We start from the raw sequence: 24,212 nt of genomic DNA on the forward strand, positions 1-24,212 counted from the left end.
CCGGCACATTCAAGGTGAGGACTTTACCTGCTGGGCCACTGCGCCGGGCCCAGAAATCCTGATTTTTAAAACACAGAGCCTGGATGATTCAGTTGGGTATTTCCTCCCCTTAAAAGCATCAGGATCCCATATGGGCTTTGGTTCAAGCCTCTGGTACTCTAAGAATACGGATGTGTCTTGAGTAAGGGACCTTGTACCCAGTGGGCTTACAATTTTGAAAAAAAGTAATTTTTTCAGAACTGATGATGTTATTCCTCTATGCACTAAGTATGCTTTAAGTGAGCTCAAAATCACGTGGAACATCAGTCCTCAACCAGCTCCTTATCAGAGAGTTGTGTTTTGTGGGTATTTCTTGTGTGTTGTCAATTACGGGAACTATCCTACATTCTTCTAGCCAGGGTGTAATAGACATTTATATATATATATAAAATGTATATATGTAATAGACATTTATATATATATATATAATATAAAATAGACATTTATATATATATATATAAAATCTTATTCCCTTTCATCCAAAGTTGCCCATTGATGTCTGACACATACAAGAAGTCCAGCATTTTTGAGGGGTACAGGACGATGTCATCCCTTTAAAGAACATACAGTTCAGCTGTTTCAAGTTGATGTCTCATCTCAGAGGGCAGGGTTGGTTCTTCATGAAACCCAGGCCCCACGATGTTGACGTACGATTGCTTTGCTACACTAATTGCCAACAGAATTCTGCCCTCATCTTGGTCTCTGTATACAGGCACAACTGTTCATAATGGCGCTATATGCCAGTTCAGTCAGGCCACCCAACCGTGTGAGGAATCAAGTTACTTCTCTTCCACCCTGCTTTTCCATTCTTGGATTTTAAGTTTTGAAAACAATAATAATTCTGAGCCAATTAAACACAGCTTTTTCTTCTCACAAATGTCCAAGAAAAATACATTAAAAAAAAAAAAAACCAGGAAGAAAAAGATGGGGGAGAAATTGTAGGGAGACAGAAATGGAGTGTTGTTCTCTGGGGACTTAAGGACAATGTCAAGACCCCAAAACACCTCTGCCAACTGTTGTGCAACAAACTGGAGGGACCCAATAAGGAGGTGGAAGCACTCAGTGCAACATAAATCATTGACTCAACTTCCTTTACATTTATTTTCTATAAACAATATCAGTAATTGCATTTTAAAATTCACATTCAACCATTGATTGCTACGATGATTACAGGACAGCTGGGCATCAGTCTTGTAGATTTCAGTGGAAGATGGTCAATCCTGAGCGTTTCACTTACTTTCTTGCTGTCTTTGGCACAATTTCTGGCTCCTTTGACATAAAAGCGCATGTTTGAGCTGGCTACCTAAGACTTTACGTCCGTGTTGGAAGTCAGTGTGAGGACGCCTTAAGCATTATTTACAAATTGAAAAGTGTAGCACAGCCTTTAGTCAGTGATCTTCCTAAGTTAGCAGGGGGATGATGACAAGCAGTGGGTTTTAATGAACAAGGCTGAGATTGACAGTTCAGTCCTCCTTGGAGGGGACAGGTGTCACAGAAGGAAGATTTACCCCTCCGTTACTGATACCGTTATCTTATGTCCTGTGGTTGACTTTGCAAGAATCCCAGGATTGTGACAACTCTTTCTCTGCAGTATGGCTCTTTCAGTCTCTGGGTTCCATGTTAAAATACAGCTTAGCTGGCCACTTGCCACGGTTGTTTGGGGGCTGATAGACTCAAAAGTCCAAGGGTAGCATAGCACTCGTCTCTTTACCTGGCCTGAGTGAACTTGGAAGAACAAAGCCTTCTTATTGGATAAGCATGCATCCATCTTTTTTTTTTTTTTGAGTGACAGCTTTCTGTACAGTCTTGATGTAAAACGGATATGGATTCACTCCAGGCAGCCCAAATCTGGAAGATGTCACTACAATACATCTCTCGTTTGGGGCTGAGACATAGGAAGTGACCAAACAAAACCATTTCTCATTCTATTGTTGATAAAAAGGAAAAGAGTTTTGATAAACCCCGCAGCTATGAGAAGTTGTAATAATTCTTCAAGTACAAGGACAGTTCTTTATTTCATATTGACAATTCAATTTTGATCTCTGGAAAATTATATGAAAATAATAAATATATACATATATATGTACATATATATATATATATATATATATAGCTCTATACTGAACACTGGGTGAACAGTTTTCAGCATTCCATTACAGTACATTAATAGAAGAACTCTTCTGCCTTCCCCACAAAGCCTACACTCATCTCAAAACTGTCATTAATGAACCATACTGGTTAGTTTTCTTTCAAAGCCAAGTTCTTTGAGACTGGTTAGAGAGGAGTTCAGTATGGACAATTTGGCCCATGAGCAGGGAAGGTTAAATGCTTAATAATCTATAAAAACAAAAAAAAGGTGAGGTCAAAGGAAACCCATGCTTACTAGAAAGCCTGAGTAGAAGTTGGTAGCCAATGACAGAATAATTTTTAAAAACACTGGTCTGTACACGAGAAAAACAATTTCTCTGCCATACCCATAATCTAATTAGCAGTTATTTCATACACTTTCCAACTTTTCCCTATGGAATTACAAAAATTCAGAGAATACAACTTTCTAATAATTGGAAATTATTAGAAATGTTTCTTTTTCATATTATCCCCTACCTCCCACCAAACCCCAAAACCCAGAGAACCAAGGTTGTGAATTCAAATAGTGAAAATAATCTGGAAGTCCTAGATATCAAATTAAATGTACAATTGGCCATTTGTATTTTCAATGAATTAACGTTTGAATCGGCGAAGAGATGACTCTTGTGCAACATCCTTCACACCAGTCATCCAGTTACCTGAAGCCAGTGGCACTAGAACTGCGAGGTCTGCGTGAATGAGATGGTGTCCGACTTGTCCACGGCAAAACCTCCATTGATGTAGGACTTCTTGGTGTCCGAGTCTTCACTATCATTGGGCACAGATTCCAAAGCAAAAGGGTTCACGATGTTCACTTCGGAAGAGGCATCCATTTGCTCCAACTCCTTCTTAGAGAGCTTTTCCACAATGCCTGTACCAAAAGCATCCCCGAGGACATTGACCATGGTCCTGAACCGGTCCCTGAGAAAGAACGAGGAGGAGTCAGGCAGAGGACAAAAAAAGCTCCAATATGTTCATTTCAGATCCCAGGGAATGCTGTCCTCCTGGCCAGGTGACCAGAGGCACCTTATGGGCCTGTGGCCTGAGGTCATTCATGAAGGTACGGAGTGAACCAACAGGCTCCACAGGGGTTGCGCCCCCTGCCCCAGTCAGCAATGCCTTTCCTTAAATCTCCCTAGATTGTTTCCCCTCCTCGCAAGTATTTGGGGCAGTGGGACTGCAAGAAGTTCAAAATTCAGCAAAGTCTTTTGTCCTAAACTTTGTCTTATGGGTTTTCCAACTTCAATATAATTGACATTGTACACTCTCCTTTGGCTAAGATGACAGAAACTGGGTATTTCAACTATCTGGAAAATTTACCATTTCCCTTTCTTCCATCTCAGCTGTTCCCTTCTAACTGTACAGCACTGGATTCTCCACTAAGCCAAAACCACTGAGCTGGTTTTCAGCGGACGGTTCAATACAGAGCTACCCTTAGGTCAGGTGGCGAGGAAATGGAGTCAGGCTCTGAGGCCGGCAGACCAAGGCCCAGAGCGGATGTTAGAATGCATGTGCTCAGCCAGATGTTCTGCTGTGTTCCTTATCTCTGTGAGTGTGTGTGTGAGAGACACAGACCATTGGTCAGTCTCTGAATGGCCCTAACTCTAATCACAACAACAATGCTCACCATGTACTGAATGCACACTGGCTGTCAGACGTAGGCATCTCAACTCATGAGATCCCTGATGCTTTGAAACCCTATTGTAATGTCTACAATAGCTTGTTGAGTCAGGCATCTTGCAGATAATGCCAGTGGCCTTCAAAGAGGTTAGAGCATCTGTTCAGAAAGCGAACAAATCAGTCTTCCATGTTCATGCCACTAGCTCTGATGGTTCTGTAGGCAGCTGGGGAGTTGGGATTTATCCAGAACCAGCTGGTTCTGAACCTCTGATGCTGAGACAGAGTTGGAGATGTGCTAGGGTGCTTATGCAGTTTGCAACATCTGGGGCCTTGCCCAGCTTCTTCCTTTTATTACTCTACATTTACCTTGTCCCATGCCCAACCCCTAACCTTGAACATTGTCAGGTACAGCGAGCTAATGGACTTCACCGGCTTTTAAAAACCTTTGCTCGAAGTTGTTTGGGGTTAATTTTTAAGCATGTTATCAGATAGCCTGGTCAGAGGGAAACAGAAGCAGCCCCAGATGGCTCATTAGGCAATCTGGGGACAGACTGCAGATGCCGGATGGGTGAGAGGCCTGCTCACCCATCTGGGTAGGGTAGTGCATGTATTCCAACTCACAGGAGCCAGTCGACAGCAATGATGAGCGTGACGTCCTCCGCTGGCAGGCCCACAGCGCTCAGCACGATCACCATGGTCACCAGGCCAGCCTGGGGCACACCGGCCGCTCCAATGCTGGCAGCCGTGGCTGTGACACTATAGCCAAAACACACAAGCAGGAAAGTTGAGACACCCACACGTCACCCTCTTTAAAGTCATCCTTTTCAGTCCCAGGAAACTGCAACTGCTGTGTTCTTGGATCAGGCGGTCTGAAACTACTCTCAGCTAAGAACCAGTTGTAGGATGCTTATAGAAGACTTTACTCATGAGTGCATGTATCCATCTTAAATACGTACCAGGTACCTACACCTGCTTCCTCCTGGCTACTCATCTAACCCATCATTAACCGAGCATCCAGTATGCACCAAGAGTTTAAATTGCCTTGAAAGAAGGGTAGAGAGAGTAGTGGTAGCAGATGGATAAGGAATTTCAGGGGAGGAAAATGGGTTACTTTTTTCTTTTTAACTGACCTCTCTGGGAGCTGTCCTGTAGGATACTGGGATGGAGAAAGCATTTGGAGTCGCATCCAAAATGTAAGCATTTACTTCTGACTGCACCTTCTAGCTAGTGATCTAGAATCTTCTAGAAGAGTGGTCTAGAATCCAGGAGGGGCAGCCAGATGAACCTCATTTCCATGGTTGTTATTTATCTATTTATTGCTTTTTTTTTTTAATGCTGTGTCTTGAGCTGTGAAACAGTGGAAGCTTCTCACCAGCAATATTTCCCTCACTTTTGTTGCTTCCTTCTGGAGCCAACAAGGGCTCAGCACTCTGCAAAGTCCCTTTATTTAGGAGGGCTTTGTGGCACGATATTTTCTGGGTTGAGGCTGAACTGCGGTCAGGATGTCAGTGGGATGAAAGGTTAAGATGGGTCCGGCACCATGGCTCAGTGGCTAAATCCTCGCCTTGCACACTCCGGGATCCCATATTCCACTCTATCGTGTCCTAGCTGCTCCACTTCTCATCCAGCTCCCTGCTTCTGGCCTGGGAAAGAAGTAGAGGATGGCCCAAAGCCTCAGGATCCTGTACCTACTGGGAGAGCTAGAAGAAACTCCTAGCTTTGGCTGCTAGCCAGTTGGGGAGTGGACCAGCAGATTAAAGATATTCCTCTCTGTATCTCCGCTCTGTAAATCTGTCTTTCAATCAATCAACCAATAAACCTGTTTGAAAAGGTGAGGATATGGAAACTGCCAATTTCAATAAGAAGCCTTGGTGTGACCAACAAATCCACACAGCTTGGGGCTGGGCTTCAAGCTCAGAATCCACTAGCCAAAGAAAGCTGTCTCTGAGCCTTGAGTTAGTTTGCTGAACCTTGGTATCTTGACTGGTTTTGTTTTGAATCTCAAAGCTATCAATCTGCAGAAAAGGAAAATGGTATAAAAACATCATCTTGCTGATGTTGACTTAGAGGGTTTTTACAGAAGAAAACCTAACCACCATTGGTACAAAGTTCCTTCTTAACTATGAAGTCTAGTGTTCATTTAACTCAGCTCTCTGAGGGGCCCATGAGCTGGAGGAGGACCCACGTTTTGCAATCAGACACTCCTGGGCTATACATCTGGTTCTGAGGCCTTACTGACAGCGTTTTCTTAGGCTACTGCTTTCCCAGTCCACAAACAGGGAGCAGGATGGGAAACTGGATGGGAAGCGGGGCCACTGGGATTTGAACCGGCACCCCTCTGGGATCCCAGCACATAAAAGGCGACAACTTTAGCTGCCAGGCTACTGCGCCAGACTCTGGTTTAAAAAATTTGAAATCCATGCATACAAGGAGTGTTCAAGAAAGTTAATGGACATTCATATTATAGAAATAAATGTACGGTCCTAAAAGAAAATACTTGAACTAAATCATAATCAAACATTCTGTGTCTGAAAGTCTAAAAAGTTCTAAAATTTAAAACTTTCTAAAATGGTTTAACCTTTGTCCTCAACCCTCAAATTACTGTGAGATGAACAGAGAACACATTCTATATAGTTCATACTTACAATTATAAGCATACACTGAGACTTTCTTTTTTTCTGTCTTAAAATCGGAAACATTTTGAGTGCCAACCGTCCAAACTAAAAGTTTGGAGAACTCTACAAGTGACTTCATGTGACAGCTCTGTCAAAAACACTGGCAAACTAAAAATTTGAAAGTAAATCATTCTCTAGCTATGTGAATGATAAGCACAAATGGAATCCATGTTTATCCCTGGGTCCCACCCCAAGATGTCTCATTACTGTAAGTGCAACTATTCCAAACTCTGGAGAAACCCACTACAAGTCTGTTCCCAGGTATTTCAGTAACACTCAACCTGTGCTATCAGAACCACAGCACCTGCTCCTCCCTATTCCTCCAGCTCTTTCTGGGCCCCAAACTCTGTAATTATTTTTCCCTGAAGACAGTTCTTCTTCACTCGTCAGCAAACATGACAATGAAACCACAACAGGGTGTGTTTCGAGTGACTATTTCTTAGGTGTGCATTCCACAGACAGAAATATAATAGTAGGGGTTGAGAAATGTCTTTAACCATTAGCCACAGGAACTATAACTGGAGCCTGTAAAGTTAAAACTAACTTTTTTTCCAGGTTAAGCCAGAGAGGGTTTTTCTTATGTTAAGTCAATGATTACATTTGGCATTATAGTTGGGATTGGTTTGGGGCCAGTAGCTGGCCTTCAAGTCAGATTTCAGAAGACATAAGAGAGAAGCAGGAGTGAGGTGTGGATGAAAATGGATTATACAAGTTCTAGGTGCAAAGTTGATTCCTTTAGCAGTCAGGTAATAAGATATATGGGTAGCAAGATCTAAGAGATTTATGACCCTAGAAGAGCGAGGAAATTTATGAATGAACCGGCACCTTTTGAAACCACTCCTAGGAAATCAGTTCAGTGCCAACTGGGTCCTCCAAGCTGGGGTGAGACAGGTGGAAAAATTCCTGGAATCTGTTGCCAGGTGCTTCTTTAGCCACCAATGCATTTTTATAGAATATGCAGCTTTGATGTACCTCCCCAGCTGATGTGCCAGGAAACCCAAAGGGGCGAGGACATTGAGGAGGAAACGGCTCACTGAGCATTCCAAAAACTGATCAAGTACTGGACATGTCAGTGCTGGGTCTGTTAAAGGTGGTACCTGCTAGCATCGTACATGGCTCGTAGCTGACTGAGTTGGATGGCACTGCTTTTGAACAATTCTGTCATTGCAGAAAGGCCCACTGGAGTGATGGGCTGGGATGAGAGTTCACTTGGGGACTTCAGTTCGATGCCGATATATATTTAAGCCTAAGCTATGTCCCAAGGCTTACTCAGCATTGGATCTGAACCCTTCAGAGTTCATGGACCCTTAATACCCACAGCCTAGATAGAGGGTAAGAATGTGGTTTGTCAACCATGTTCTAACACAGTACACTTTTCTAAGATCTCCCCAACCCTGAATCCTGCAGTATTTATTCCTATTCATTCATTCCTGGAACTGACTGAAGATGAGTACAGATACATCATGAGGCACATCAGCTGGCGGAAGTACATCAAAGCTGCATATTCCTTTGCCTCCCTTCTCTCTGTACACACACTGCCTACGCGCACGCCATCCTTTCCCATCATAACTGAGTACTCAGGTTGTAGGCACTGATCCAAGCATTTTATATGCATCATCTTCCTTAATCACCACGACTTGAGTCAATTATAGGGGCTATTATTACTCTCACTTTGCAGGTGAGAAAACCCAAGATTAGAGAACCCAAGTCACTTGCTAATCATGCTGTTGTCGAGATTCAAACACAGACAACTGACTCCTGGCCCAGATGTGTGATGGTCATTAAGCTCATGACCTCACTTCCGTGTCTGCCAATCCAGACCTGCATGTTCCCTGCATGTTCCCTGCATGTCTCCACTTGGAAGTCTTAGAGGCATTCTAATTCAGTGGGGAAAAAAATTTTAACTTTATCTTTTTTTTTATTACATTAAAGATTTATTTTTATTGGACAGTCAGATACACAGAGAGGAAGTGGGACAGAATCTTCCATCCACTTATTCACTCCCCAAGTTGCCACAATGGCTGGAGCTGAGCCAGTCTGAAGCCAGGAGCCCAGAGCCTCTTCCGGGTCTCCCACACGGGTGCAGGGTCCCAATGCTTTGGGCCATCCTCGACTGCTTTCCCAGGCCACAAGCAGGGAGCTGGATGGGAAGCTGGGCCACTGGGATATGAACTGGCATCCCTATGGGATCCCGAGCACATAAAGGCAAGGACTTTAGCCATTAGGTTATCACACCAGGCCCTAAACTCTTTATCTTTCCACCTATCTTGGTTGCTAGTCTCTGTTCTATATAATCTACTAATCTATAATCTACTAATCTAGGATCATCTGTCATTCCTGGGAGTCAAGCTAGCCTTTTTCATCTTGCAACCTGAGTCCGAGGTCTGACTTTTCACTTCACTAGCTTCTCCTTATAGAGAGCCTTTCATGATATGACCCCTGTCTTCACTTTTTTATGTCCTCCACCCTGGCCTCAATATGCCAGGTCTCCCCAAATTAACATGTATTCTGTAACCAGGGCACGACTAGAACACAAACCATGTACATGCTCTTTCTGTTATCCAAAATTCCTCTAGCATCCTGCTGTGCCTGTGATATTCCACCGCTCTTCTAGGATCCAGTGAAATGCTTCCTTCCTCTGGGAAGCCTTCATCACCTTCCCAGGTTGGTTCAGCCCTTTCTTCCTGAAGCCATCACGGAAGGTTCTAACCCTCATCAGAGCCCTCAGCAGCCACCCACCTGGGATGCCTTACAGTCATGGTCTGGGCACTTGTTCTGTCTTAAGTCTTTGATACCTATTCTGTGCCTGGCACTCATTGGATGCGCTACACTCTGCAGACTCTTATCTTTGGCTACCTGGACTGTGAGGCCTCATGTCTGCAGTCCATGAACCCTGAAGAGACCATAAAAACTGATCCATCACAGGGCCGTTCTTGGTCTCCCTTCATAGACTGATGTTACTGAGGCCACCACCCCAGGGACAGTCGGCAAATGAGTGCGACACCTTGCCTCACCTGATGGTGATGATCTGCCCGATGGTCAAATCTAAGTCATTCAGCTGTGCGATAAATATGGCTGCCACGGCCTCATACAATGCGGTCCCATCCATGTTGATCGTGGCTCCCACGGGCAGCACGAACCTCGTGATCCTCTTGTCTATTTGATTCTTTTCTTCTGCACAGCGGAAGGTGACAGGCAGTGTTGCTGAACTGCATGGACCAAAGCAGAAAGAAATGTGGGGTCTTAGAATGGTACACCTCAATCCCCACCTGAAGACACTTCATTTCTCAAAACAGCAGGTTGGGAGCTGCAGGCACGCAGGTGCTGTTGACAGATTCAAGCATCAGAGGGTGCAGTGCCCACCATGACTCCAGCTGCACAGGAACCCTCCCTGGGCTCAGGCCAGGCCAAGGGAGCGAGAACTCAACAGTATGAAGAGACGGGCATGAAGGACATGGCCAAAGATCACGGGAGGGCAGCTCTCCTCAACAAAGTGAGAGCTGATGGGGAGGGAGTGGCCTGGGGGATTTTCACAGAGACCTCCTATGGTGGTTACCTGGAAGAGATCATGAGTGCCGTCAGAAGAGCCTGTGCCATGCCCATGGCAAACCGGAAAGGGTTCTTGCGTACCACGATGAAATATATCAGCGGGAGGATTATAATGGAGTGAATGGCAAGCCTGCAAATGAGGGAGAAACCATTTCAAGGGTCATTCTAGCTCCTGGCGCTTCATTACGGCAAACACCTTCTTTGTCCATGGTGGTGCTTTTTTTTTTTTTTTTCCAAAGATTTATTTATTTTTTGTTGAAAAGGTAGATTTATGGAGAGGATGAGAGAAGAGATAGAAAGATCTTCCATCCTCTGGTTCACTTCCCAGGTGGCCGCAAAAGCCGGAGATGAGCCAGTCTGAAGCCAGTCTTCCAGGTCTCCCAAATGGGTGTAGGTCCCAAGGCTTTGGGCTGTCCTCAACTGCTTTCTCAGGCCACAACCAGGGAGCCGAAATGGGAAGTGGAGAAACCGGAATATGAACATAGCCCGTATGGGATCCTGGTGCATGCAAGGTGAGGACTTCAGCCACTTGGCTACTACACCAGGCTCCATGATGGTGTTTAACTGTCATGACACCCTGACAACTCAGGCAGCAACGCAGGGGCATGTCCCGTGTCGAAGTCATTGACGACCATGCATTTTCTGTGTTAATATGTCTTCATCCAGGAGCACCATTCATAATACACCCCAACCGATCTCTTCTCAGGGAACCGGGCCTGGGCTGTATGAGCACCAAAATGACCTATTCCTGCTTTATGGTTTTTGAGAAACTCCACACAGTTCCTGTTAACCCAAAGGCTTCCCCCGTACCCTCTCTGATCATGGAGGTGTTACAGTCTAACATTAGCATGCCAACCAGCACTGGGGGAGATTTTTACCTGGGCAGTTAGTTTGCTTTTTTTGTTTATTTGTTTGTTTCAGGAAATGAAGACCAGGAAAAAAAAAGAGCCAAAGGAGGCTAATGAGTAGATTTCTCTCTTGATTGAAAAACTGATTTCAACACAACCCATAAAGGCAGTGACCAAGCCTGGTCCAGGCTGTTCTGCCAAGAGCCGGAATTAGCACGGCATGATCTGCCTACTTGACAGCTGTTCAAGGACAGGCTGGCTCCCCTCTACCCTCTTATCACTGAAGCCCGTCTTCTCTGCATGTGGCCAAGATGTTGACTTCAACCGACTGCAGCTAGACTTTTCTGCAGCCATTCCCTGGGTATCTGGCTTCTTGAGAAAAGAAGAGACATACCCACTCAGGACAGTAGCCATGTAAAGACCCAGCTTGCGGAAAATCTCCCAGTCTTCCACTTCTATGATCTTCCCCGCAATCAGGAACAAGATACCGAGCGGCATGTAACTAGAAAGTGAGCGTGACAAAGACACAATTCCATCAGCAGGGGCTTTCTTAATGCAAAAATACCCAAAATACGCACTCAACCAGGGAAGCATAGATACATCATGAAACCAAGGGCTCTGTTGCAAGTCTGAGGTGGACCATGTTGGTTCTAGCTTTTTGTACCTGCGTGCATGTTATATACTACCCATCCAAACCTTCCTGAGAATAGGTTACCAACATGGCACACTATATGCAGTGAGCATGGTACTTAGCCTGGGCCATGTTCTCAGTTCACATACATCCTACCGATTGTCATTTCTGCTTATCTCAGTTGAGCTTCATCCTTGCTGACAAACACGGACGCATGCGTGTTTCCCAGATAGCCACAAAGGAAAGGCGCCTGTGAAAGCTGCATAAGCAGTCATAATAGCTCCAGATGTAGACCAACCCCCCCTTACATCCTGTGCTGGGGAGGGTGTTTTACATGCACCATTTCTCTTAACGGACATCTCCTCAGCCTGGGGGAAATTTTTATTATCTTTATTTATGGATTATGAAGCTGAGGATCCTGCAGGATTAAATAATTCACCTCAATGGCTTGTCTTCCACAACACAGTAAGTCACTGTAAATAATGTTCAACCAACTCAATGAACAAATGGAAGCAGAGATCTCCAGGGATGGGGCAGAGGGTGCTATGCCCAACACCTGCTGGTCTCACATGGCAGCTCTCACTGCAGATGACATGGGACCCCACTCCCCTCCCGTTGTGCCAGCTAAAAATGTTTTTGCATTTCAGTTCTGAATGGGGCCTGATAAAAGAATAAATTTTGTGTTCTGATGTGCAAGGAACTCCTTCAAATCATTCCTTTAGGAAGTTACTTTGATCTCGCAGAGCTGGAGGGTAAAGACAGTGGCTGGAAACCGGACTGTGAACTATGCCCTGCAGAGTGTGTAGGGGTGATTTCATAGTCTGATGGTTTTCACAGCAAATATTCACCTTCCCTTACAGTGAGCTGAGTGGAGGAACAGACGCCTCCCCTTCTTTATTTTGAGAAGGCAGAGCCATCAGGGGAAGCAAAATGGCATGAAACTACGTCTGCTCACCACATAATGATCTGGACGATCTTCATGGTTGCATCACTCAAGGCGTTGAAGAAATCCACCAGGATCTGTCCCTTTTCACCCATTTTCCCAATGACGAGTCCAAAGACCAGGCAGAAGACAATCAGGCCCAGGACATTGATGCCGTCCGAATACTGGCCCACGACGGTGTATTCCTTTGTCCTGTTCTGTGGATCCAAACCAAGAAAATAGATTGGTACATGATTATACTCCTGTTAAAATGTGCACAAAGCTGGGATGAGAAAAAAAAATGAAAGTCAAACATAATAAATTAGGGATCTACCCAGGCATGATCAACAATATTTCTGAAAATAGTAATGGTAATAAACCTAGGTACGCAATAAACTTTACCCCTCCTCAAGGCTTTTTTCTTTTCTCAACAAATCCACATCTTAAGTTCTTAAAAAGACTTTTTGTTAACGTTTGAACTGCTTTGCATTTTTATTATAAATTTTAGCATCAAGGCATTTATCAGTCATGAGTTACAGTTGGAGTCTGCTTAAAAATCAGAAATCAGTGCAGGAGGTACCAGATACTTACCTGTATAAACTTTCTTTAGGGCTTATTCTCATGTGTTCCACCCCAATAATGAGGCAAAGGTGCATTCTTTACCGCCTCTGGTCATGGGTGACCGGCACGATTTTAGAAATGAACACCAAATTAACCAGTACTAATCCAGTGCTTACAGGGTAAGTTTTCTGGCAACCTCAATGACATCATTCTCAATGACCAATATGTGTGTGTCTTATGTGTGTGTTTTAAAATACTGAAATTATTGGGACTGCCGTGATGGGTTAACTGGATAATCCTCTACCTAAAAGTGTGGGGATCCCATATGGGTGCCAGTTCATGTCCCAGCTGCTCAACTTCCCATCTAGCTTCCTGCTTATGGCCTAGGAAAGCAATAGAGGATGGACCTTGGGACCATGCACCCATCTGGGAGAACCTGGAGGAAGCTCCTGGCTCCTGGCTTTGGATCATCTCAGCTCTGGTCTTTGTAGCCATTTGGGGAGTGAATCATGAAATGGAAGATCTTTCTCTGTCTCTCCTTCTCTGTAAAATATGACTTTCCAATAAAAATAAATAAATCTTAAAAAATACTGCAATTAGTAGAAAGTTGAACCACTAACATTGAAGTCATGATCAACACCACCGATTGCAGCTCTTCTAGAACAAGTTTTCTCCACATCCTTCTTGGTCTTTGGGATACTTCAATATTGTCTCAGTCCTTTTTTTTTCTTTTTAAGATTTATTTTCATTGAAAACAGATTTTACAGATAGAAGAAGAGACATCCGCCGGGTCACTCCCCACATGACCACAATGGCTGGAGCTGAGCTGATCCAAAGCCAGGAATCAGGAGCTTCTTTTGGGTCTCCTTCAAGGGTGCAAGGTCCCAAGGCCTTGGCCTATCCTCTGCTGCCCTCCCAGGCCACAAGGAGGGAGCTGGTTGTGGGACATGGACAGGCACCCACGTGGGATGCCTGCGCTTGGAGGTGAATAAGATTAGCCATTAGAGCCAAAGTGCCAGTCCCGCTTTAAGCAGTGGAATCACTCACTGCTCACTCATTAGTGGCAGAGGTAAGCTGCCAGAGGCAAGCTGGCCAGATGGCCAGCAGGGCATACCTCAGGAACGGCTGTGGTCATCATGACGGCTGTGACGGGCTCTTCAGTGGCATTCGTCCCTGTGCTGTTGGAAGGTGTCACTTCTTGACGCGAGGTTTTGTACTGTACATTAGAAAAAACACAAAGATGATCATATAACAACAGGAAAGTTACTCAGGCAAACAAGGCTAAGTGACAGAAACACGGGAGAGCCCGGTTCAAGTCCTGACTCCTCTGTTTTCAATTCAGCTTCCTAAGTCCCTTTCACCCGTGTGGAGACTGGATTAAATTTTGGCCTCCTATGTCGATGCTTTCTCGGACAGACTCTAAGGATTCCTATCAATCATTTTTATTTCTGTCAATAATTTCAAAGCTGGAGGAAGCACCTCATCACTTTAATAAATGGCGGAAAGATATAACTACACAGCTGATCCCAAATCATTAGAACCTGTAGAACTATGCTGTGAGCATCCAGTTCACTTCCTTCATCCCTGTTGGGTTCTATATAGTGTTAACACTGCAGGGGAAGAAAGAGCTACTATGCTGTAACACCAGGCACCAATGTCCCTTCTTCAAGGTTCTGCCAGCCAGCACCACATACTTAACAAGTGAGCACTTGTGGCTGAGTTGCAAAGGCACCCTGGCATAGGCGCGCCTCTGTGCCTCACGAAGTTGGCCATGAACACCACGTCTGCCATTTCTCTTGGTGCACACAGAGATCTCTATTCATGTAATTTATGCAAATGAACACCAAGACTTGGGATATTGAGCTCTTTTCAAGCATACAGATCACTAAAAGGGCCTGAAGTCAATGGAATGGAGAGACGGGCAAAATTCGCCTGCAGAAAAAAAAAAAATCTCAGCTGGGTTGCCTCAAAGAGTGCCAGCCATGCGCACACGACGGCTAAGAAAACTCTGGCCACACCGTGTGGGTCAGCTGGGCTGAGCCAGCCTGAAAAGACAGGGAAAAGAGCTTATGTGCTTATGGCTATTTCCTTAAAAAATACATGATAGTGCTCTCCCAACAGGTAGTGCAGCCCACATTTAAAAGTCCTCATTGTTTGTTAGATTCTGACTTCCTCCCTTTTGTCCCTTTCGGAGGACAAAAGTATCAAGGGAAAACGGAGTGGGGTTAGTTACCACATGCATTTCACAGTGGCTTGGGACAGCGGCCAGCAGGTGCACTTCCGGCCACCCTATGCTGCCAGATCAAAGCTGGAAAATAAATCACCCTAATTGGTCATGGCAAGAGGGGAGTGACGGGAGGGCAAAAGCCATTCATATTACCTGCTGAAAGCAGGCCTGCACGAGGTTCTCAGGGAACATGTTCCTGGTGGAGAAAAAAGAAGCAGTATTATGTCAGGGTGATTTAGTCATCCTCAACACACTGGTGGAAATGCATCTGACATGAACGAGTCCTTAGGGTTCTCCTCTGGCCCCTCTGCTTTGTAAAACCTTTCCAAGACGGACTTGCTATCCACAATGAAATGCTGCCCCAGTGCCTAGGTGGTAAAGGGACTGTGGATCTTTTAAAATTTCCTGTGCATTTCCTCTTTGCATCTATGAGGATAGATGCTGACCAAGACTCTGTTCCCCACATGTCAATGGCCAACTGGCATCATAGTTAGAGAATGAAATATTATGTAAGTCAGTGAAATGTGGGTGTGAAAAAGGAGGTGTGATTTCTAAAACTAAGCTCAATGCCTGGAAACTCAATAAAGCCAAATGAGTAAAATGCCTGTGGTTAGATCAGGTATGGGTAAACATCGGAAATGACAAGAAATTGGCGCTCAGCTTTCTTTGTTATTGCTAAGGGTTTTGTTACCCCATTTCTCAGAAACGGGATCAGGAAATGCAGATGATGCATAAATAAAGAAGGGTAGGGCATGGTAACAGAAATGATACGAAATGACAGTGAATGGACCCACTCAAAAGACCTTGGCTTTACATCAAAAGTTAGTAAACACATGTAGTTAAATTTTAAGCAGAGACAAAATATGTAATGCCTCTCCTATATCAGTTTTGTTTGAGTCTCTGCTTTAATGACCGCTCTTGATCAACTGATTGATTTCTGATACTGAATGCTGTGGGTAAAATTCAGATAACATGGGCTGGCGCAACGGCACGGTAGGCTAAACTTCTGCCTGTGACACAGGCACTCCCTATGGGTGCCGGTTCATGTCCCAGCTATTCCACTTCTGATACATCTCCCTGCTTTTGGAATGGGAAAGCAACAGAGGTTGGCCCAAGTCCTTGGGACTCTGGAAGAAGCTCCTGGCTTTAGATTAGCTCAACTGCAGCCATTGTGGCTATCTGGGGGGTGATCCTGCACATGGAAGATTTCTCTATGTCTTTCCTTTTTCTCTGTAACACTCCCTTTCAAATAAAAAAACAAATCTTTTTTTTTTTTAAGTTCTCCTGTGCAGTCGAAATGTGGGTTCTTCATTTTGTGCTTCAGAAGCGACCATTTTATCCAGACCAACACGAACGCGACAGGTGTACTTTCTGCGTCTATTCCTGTTTGCCTCCCTAGAGAGGGGCCTGGTTTTGGCAGATAACGCAGAATCATGGCTTAACAAGCAGGACTGGTAGAAAGCAGGACCTACAAAGTTCTGGACAGAAGGAAAATGTCTCATAATAACGAGAAAGTTGTGTAAAACTTCAAAACCATGATCACAGAGCACCGTGATGTCGACAGGGGCCTCATGCACCTCAACAGATCATATACCACTGAGCCACCTGCGGTGTACTCACCTGACCAGGTCTAACATGGCATCCACTGTGCTGACTTCAGGGGTGCTGCCCGTCCTGTCGATCTCACCCACCTGCTGGGAGACGCCCGGCTTGATGCTCACCACCAGCACGATACCTGCAGCCAAGCACACCACCCACAGGACATGAAGAACCTAGTGCTGTCACCTGACACTGCATCTTCACAACAGGAGGCGGAGTACGTCCTGTGGTCAGGGGGAGCTGGTGGTCCAGCCAGCCAGAGCAGCCTGCTTAATGGCACTTACATTCTAACCAACAAGCAGAAGGAAGAGTTCCTTTTTCCGTGTGTGTGTGTGTGTACTTGTGCATAAGTGTGCATGTAATGAAAGGACTGCATCCCAGAACTGCTTCTGGAAACACGTTTTGACAAGGATTATCTTCTTCTCTTGAGATTGTGAGGTTGCACACGCAGGTGCTGGGGTGAAGGTGACTGCATCGTCCCAGCCGAGAGCATCCATTCAATATCGTTGTGTGACTTTTATCCACAATGCTGGCTGATTCTCCCGTGGGGCCACTCAGAACAAGCCTGATACCTCAAGCCCTTTGGAGGTCTGGAACTATGTCATCTGTCCTTTGAAGGGGATGGCACAGGGGCACAGGGATGGGAGGGATGGGGAAGGACAGTTCATGTCACAGAAAGAAGTGACCACAGGGCAGAGCATCTGAAAGCGTCTAGTGGCTTTTGGAAGTGACAGCTTCCTGTTTTGCCACAGGTCCACATGGGAGATGACAGAAGAGACAAAGTCATTAGAGGCTTTTCCACTGCAAGTGAAAAAGCAGAAAAAAAATGTCCCCAGGCCCTTTTGTGTTCTTTCCCCAGGAGGAGGAGATGCCAATCAGAAGCCATGACTTAGAGATGTGAAATGCCGGAGAGAGACGGGGAGGAGGTTGCTGAGCGACAAAAGGGCCTTTGAGACTGGGCTTGGTCTACTGCCTTCCCTGACTCAGGGCTGGAGTAAGGATGCATGTCCAGTCCTAAATAAACAGTATTCCACTTCCTTGGAATGTCCTTCCTTTGTGTCTGTCTCACTCAGGAGCCCCACGAGGGCCCTCAGAGGTCCCCTGCCTAGTAGCACTACAACCTTAACCACATCATCCACTTGAAAAGGTCTCCAGGCTCGAGCTGGCTGCACGTCTCTCTTCTGGTTCTGGGCATCCTAACGAATATTCTGTCCCGTGTCACCAAGGAAGGACCATGTTCTCCTCACCTAATCAGAGTGGTACAAGAGTAGCTATATTCCCTGATTAAAAATTGCCCCTCTATACACGGGGCTCGCACTTGGCAAGGCCAGGCTCTGTTGGCCGTTAGCTTACGTGAAATGCATTGAAATGCCATCTTTCTGCAAATGTTTCCTAATTAGAATCAATGCCACTATTATGGACCAATTATCCAGATGAAGGAATATGTGAATTCTTGGTTTGACAAGGTAGGGAACTGTCACCTTCTTTCATTCCTCTCTTGAGGCTAATAAGTACTGTTAAAGCTAAAACACATTTTCACATTTTCCTTACATAAAAGATGCTATTTAGACTGCAATGCAGAAAGCTTCGTGGCTGTTTGACAAAACTGCTTTCTGATTAGAAAATAATAGCAAAAAGCAACGCCGAAGTCCACATACTTTGTAAATGAAGTCACAATTACAGAGAAGCGTTTCAGGGAGGTTACCTAAAATGACAGCGATGATGGTGGTACACAGATAATACACGACAGCACGCAGCCCAATTTTCCCGGATACGTTGGAATCCAGCGCGGCAACACCTGGCAGGGGGCAAGGGAGAGAAAAAGAGGTGAAATTATACCAATTTGTATTTAAGATGTTTCTGGGGCTCATGAATAATGAGCCGAGAGCTGTTCTCTGCATTTTACAAGGCCCATGTCAGCAGCCTGGATAGGATACCAGGGGCAGAAGAGGGGCTGGCATGATGGCTCAGTTGGCTAATCCTCTGCTGGCAAACGTCGGGATCCTATATGGGCACTGGTTCGTGTCCTGGCTGTTCTACTTCCCATCCAGCTCCTTGCTTGTGGCCTGAGAAAGCAGTAGAGGATGGCCCATAGCCTTGAGCCCCTGCGTCTGTGTGGGAGACCTGGAGGAAGCTCCTGGCTTAGCTTTGACCACCATCACAGCCATTTGGGCAGTGAACCAGAGGATGGATATTTCCTTCTCTGTGTAAAATCTCCTTTCCAATAAAAATAAACATAAATCTTTACCAAAATTTGTTCCTCTTGTAACTTCATATTCTTTATGATAAACCTTCTGGAATTCACTTTAACCTTGAGGAATTGAGCTAGATCTCTCACCATGCAAAGATGAGAGGGACTCAGTCAATCAGAAAGTTTAACCTTTATGTGTGATGAGATGATAAAAGAGAAAAACACAAAAATGAGAACATTAACTACTTTATCATTCCAGTGGCTTTTCAACCCTTATTTTTTCTTGATACTTTTGTAAACAAGCTGAGACAATTTTATCATTTTAGCTCTTTCTCCTAAATACTCTAATATAAGCCTTCTCCCTTATCATCACCAATTTGCTCTGATATTAATTTTAACGGGTACACAGACTTCCGTCACGTGTCTGAAACACATATCATGTTTTTAATCATCCACTTACGGCTGGGTCTTTCGATTGTCTCAGGGTCAAAGCCAATAATAAATCACAATAGTTTCATTACCCAGCCCAGCCGGCCTATTTCCTTCCTCTTTTCATGATTTTCAACTGGGTTCTACGGGAACAACCCTATGGTGGACTGCCTCTGCTGGGAGACAACTTACAGTGCCTGCTTGAAAGAGGAAGGAAATACAGGAACAATTTCTGACAGTTTAAGAGACCTCAGACCACTCTGTGAACTGTCTCCACAGGGACTTACAACTATCAATCAAATGACTGCACATCGCCTCCACTTGGAAGACTTGTCTGGAATGGCAAAGAGAGTGGTGTGAGAGGTAGAAGTCATGTACCCTTCCTTTTAAGAAACCCTTTCCTCTAACGACGAAGTCAGAAGATGCTGCTAACTGTACTTCTACAGGGCAGGGAGAGAAGGAAGGCAAGGGATGGAGCCAGCCCTTCCTTGGTTTCAGACTCAACCCTGCCTGATTCTGAAAGACAATGAATTTGTGTCTGTCATTTGAAGAGTTGTCCAGTAACCAATTGTAAAGCAGAGATTAGCAAGAAAAAAGGGCGTTGCAAGGCAACCCGAAGGGAAAGGCAGTAAGCCTGTGTGGCTATCAAGGTGCCTGGAATGTTTACATTTGCTTCTCATGCTGGAAAAGACCTATCCATTCTGTTAAGTGAGAGGGGATTAGGCTTCTCATATGATCTCATATGGACATGATGTACAGGAAAGAGCTGCTAGGAAGCTATCACCATTATGATGACGCAACAACTAATTTCTCAAGCTAAACACGACGTTTCCCCTGCTGCTGATTGCTCCCTTGGAAGTTAATATTTGGAGAGAAGGTGGTTTAGTCTGTTTAGTAGCCATACCAGGATGTTGTTAAAATGCCCATTCATCATCATCCGCTGGCACAAGACTGTGTAAATCACCTGTGCCGAGCACACTGTAACAGCCACATCCAAGGGTAACTTTCATAGGTGTTTCTATTCTCTTTCTTGGGAAAAACGCACTTGGGAGAGGGCTAGAGTTTATTTCCCTGATGGCAAGACAAATAAAAATAATAACCATATGAAGAAGAGCACAAATCAAGAAGGACAAAGGTTGTAATTCAGAAATAATGATGTGGACGGAGTCCCAGCTCCTGCCTTCAGCCCAGCCCTGCCTGGGTCATGGCAACCACTTGGGGAGTGAACAAGATGACAGATTTCTTTCTTCCTGTGCCTCTCTTTTGGTCACTCTGCCTTTCAAATACACAAAATCCTCAGTAAGGACAAATTTTCCTACCTGTCCCTTCACAGGAGGTGATCATTAACTACGAAGACAAGAAAATCACCCCTTGAACGGATGTCCAAATAACCTGTAGAGGCACACTGAGCTCTTATCCACCTGAAGGAGTTCCCAGGACCTCAGCAAGAGCAGACAAGTGGCAGGTTCACAGGGTTGCTACACAACTGTCTAGGGCAGGTGTTCGATGCCCTCTCGGGATTTTCTTCCAACGGGGAAAACAAATTAGATCTATGTGGGTAATTGTTTCCAGCATATGTTAATATGTCTTAATTTGTCATAATAGCTTGGCCACGGGCTGGTGCCTGTGCTTGTCCTCTAAGACCCAGCTGGTAATAAAAGGCTTCATAATAATGAGCCTGTTGGAAATATCCTAAACAAAGCCATCTGTAGGCAGTCAGCCAGCTCCTCTCTGTTGGAGCTCAGCAACTATTTTGTAGTCACTTTGAGGGACAATCTGATTTCCCATTCCTCTCTTCATCTTCAGTTCTAGCATGCTCCTGAAGAGATCAGAATGTTTTTTTAAACCAGCAACCATCTTTCCCCATGCTCTGCAGTTCCCCTTCTACTTCTCAAGCCATCAAGGATCGGGGTGGTCCCCAAATCCAGGATCTTCAATGATTTATAAGGTGGTGTTGGGAACCAAGTGGAGACCACCAGAGAGGAATGTGACACACAAAGAACCACAGCTTAAAGTTTGAAAATCTCTATGATGGGACATATTAATGACTATGAAATATCTAGATTGCCTAACACTCCACAAGCCAATAACAATGATACTGATGACAATGGATACCATATTGAGCTGCCTGTTTATTAATGTATTATTTCCTTTAATTGCTATTATAACCCTATGGAGCAGGCAGTGTTTTTTTAAAGATATTTTTCCCATTTATATTGGAGAGGCAGATTTATAGAGAAAACTAAAGATAAAGAGAGTAAGATCTTCCATTCACTGTTTGACTTCCCAAATGGCTGCAATGGCCAGAGCTGAGCCAATTCAAAGCCAAGAGTCAGAAGGTTCTTCCAGGTCTCCCACAAGGGTGCATGGGCCCATGGACCTTTGAGCCATTTTCACTACTTTCCCAGGCCACAGTCAGGGAGCTGGATGGGATGTGGAGCAGCTGGGACATCCGGGACGATGGTACTTACACGGGGAGGATTAGCCAACTGAGTCACTGTGCTGACTCCATCATGCCATGCTGGCATCATTCATGTACTGCAAAAGTCTAAACAGCCCTGTCCCAAAGAACACCCAGTGGTGACAGAAGTTCCTATGTCTTTGTAGTAATCAAAAAGCTCTGCATCGCAAGTGAGCAGGTGGCTACTGCGATGGAAGAAGAACTTTGAATGCTGTGCTTGAAGCCATCCAAGTGACCAAAATGCACTTCATACAGACAAGTTTTGCTCACATACTCAGCCCATTTAAGAGTTTCACTCCCTGCAGAAATTTGGGCCTAAGCAGGTGGCCTCCTTAGAAACCACTTAGACACAGTGGTGTCATGTGGCTTGGTTTCCAGGGCAGCTAACAAAAAATGTTCATCACCCATAAAAGAACTCCATGTGGGAGCATGCACCTCAGTGTCTCCCAACATTTCTTTTCTCATTATTGGGTGTCCCCTCCCTCAGATATTTGCTTATTTTTCTCCCGAATAAAAACCACCCTTAAAACTTCAATACCAGGAACTACCTATGCATGTACTAAATGAATGCATGTGCCTTACAGATAAATAGAATAGCAAAGAGTAACCCAGCAAACCACAACAGATTTTGCTATAGTGCAGTGGAGGAGATTTTATTCCCATTCAGCCCTTATGACGTAGCTCAATGATGTCTGCCTCTTCAGGACAGGCATTAAAGCCTAAAGACAGAACCTCTTCATCACCTGCTAGGCAGAGGTAATATCCCACGCTTTATTCCACAGCATCTCTCAACAGCCACTTGGCTTTCTTGCTACTAGGGCATTCCCAGAGCCCTCTGAAGTCTTAAGGAACACTTCCGTTTACAGTCAACTCCAGGGACTCACTTGAGGGAGCTGATGGTTGCCCTGCTGGGGAAGAAGGGGGCTGGGCGCTCATTTATCACAAAGGCAAGTACAAAGGACCTACAGAGAAGTCAACCAAAACTGCTCAAAAGTGTTTAGAGTGGACAGTGATTTGCTCCCTGTCGAATTCATTTTTTTTCTATCACTTCTCTATGATTACAGTTTACAAAGGTTAACAATCCCTGCTTTTTAAAAACAAGAATTTCCCCATTTGATTGGAAAACTGGTTGCTTTGTCAGATTCTTTGAAGACTAAGGATGGTTTTGAGGCTGAGCTATGCCCTAGAAACCAGGATAAAACCCCAGATTGTCCTTGGGAGTGAGGTGCACCTGCTGGCTCTTTATTGTAGAGGGAAAAAAAAAAAATCATTTGGTTTCTCTGTCTCTGAAGAAGGTTCTGATGAGCTGGGGCATTGGCTCCTGCACAAGCCAGTAATCATTTGGACTTGGTATAAAGCTCTGTTGCCTGAGCTAAACAATAGAAGGCTTTAAAAATAAACATTTGAGGGTTAAAGACTCTGCAAGAGAGCTTGCTGATTAAACCGCCGCCCACTGGAGAAGAGAGCTGCTGTGAGGCCCGCGACACTCACTCTCCATTTGGCTGTCACAGTGTCAGAAATAACTCTGAGACTGGAAGCTTTGGAGTCTGGTGCTTCCCGACTGTAAATGAACAGCACATTCTAGAAACTCCGTGTCTCATAGGATTTAGAGCCCACCCATGTGCACAGGGATCTCATCTGTACCATTAAGGCCACCTGCAGGGGGGATAGAAATGGGTTCTGGTGGGAGAGGGAGGGCTCAAAGCGCAGTCTTCTATTCCAGGACACAGGTTTCTTCAGAATACAGATTTTTTTTTTTCAAAAGTATGTATTTACTTTCACTTTGTTTGAAAAGCAGAGAGGCAGAGACAGAGCAACAGAGGGAGAGAGATGTTTCAACCACTGGCTCACTTCCCTAAATGTCCACAACAGCTAAAGCCAGGGACAAGAAACTCAACCTGGGTCTGCGCATGAAGGTGGCAGGGACCCAGGGACTTGAGCTGTCTACTAGCTTCCCAGGATGCACAGCAGCAGGAAGCTGAGCAGCCAGGACTGGAACCGGACACTCCAATAAGGGAGTTGCAGTCACTGACTTAACCATTGTGCCAAATTGCCTATCCCAGCCCAGGGTTTTTTTTTATACATCTCATCCTCTTTAATAAGAGAAACTGAGAGGAGCAAATTGAACAACCTCATATTGCACAGTGTGGTGAGGATAAGAATAAGATCTGGAGCTTATCTGCCACAAAGCCTGACACTTCATCTGTACCCAATAAGCTGTCCTCATTGGCATGGGAATGGATATGTGTGTCACCGGGCAAACAGCAGGCTCTCAGTACGCATCAATGTGTTTGCTCTGTCACTCACTCATTCCTTCATTACGCAGTCACTAA

General features: G+C 44.9%; 1 protein-coding gene across 1 annotated transcript in view; it reads right to left on the reverse strand.

Annotated features, from left to right (window-relative positions):
• Positions 1-2,839: 2,839 nt before the first annotated feature.
• Positions 2,840-24,212, reverse strand: part of SLC1A1 (solute carrier family 1 member 1) — a 47,682-nt gene continuing 26,309 nt past the window's right edge. The window contains exons 3-12 of the mRNA XM_040988741.1: positions 18,504-18,596; positions 16,820-16,934; positions 15,353-15,395; positions 14,087-14,188; positions 12,445-12,629; positions 11,253-11,360; positions 10,018-10,140; positions 9,476-9,670; positions 4,408-4,542; positions 2,840-3,087 (exon numbers count right to left, since the gene is read on the reverse strand). Coding sequence (XP_040844675.1) covers positions 2,841-3,087; positions 4,408-4,542; positions 9,476-9,670; positions 10,018-10,140; positions 11,253-11,360; positions 12,445-12,629; positions 14,087-14,188; positions 15,353-15,395; positions 16,820-16,934; positions 18,504-18,596 — 1,346 coding nt within the window. The 3' untranslated portion in view covers position 2,840. The remainder of the gene's footprint in view (positions 3,088-4,407; positions 4,543-9,475; positions 9,671-10,017; positions 10,141-11,252; positions 11,361-12,444; positions 12,630-14,086; positions 14,189-15,352; positions 15,396-16,819; positions 16,935-18,503; positions 18,597-24,212) is intronic.

The sequence above is a fragment of the Ochotona curzoniae genome, unplaced genomic scaffold, assembly GCF_017591425.1.
Source record: "Ochotona curzoniae isolate NIBS_2020 unplaced genomic scaffold, NIBS_Ocur_1.0 contig_50, whole genome shotgun sequence".
NCBI classification, from domain to species: domain Eukaryota; kingdom Metazoa; phylum Chordata; class Mammalia; order Lagomorpha; family Ochotonidae; genus Ochotona; species Ochotona curzoniae.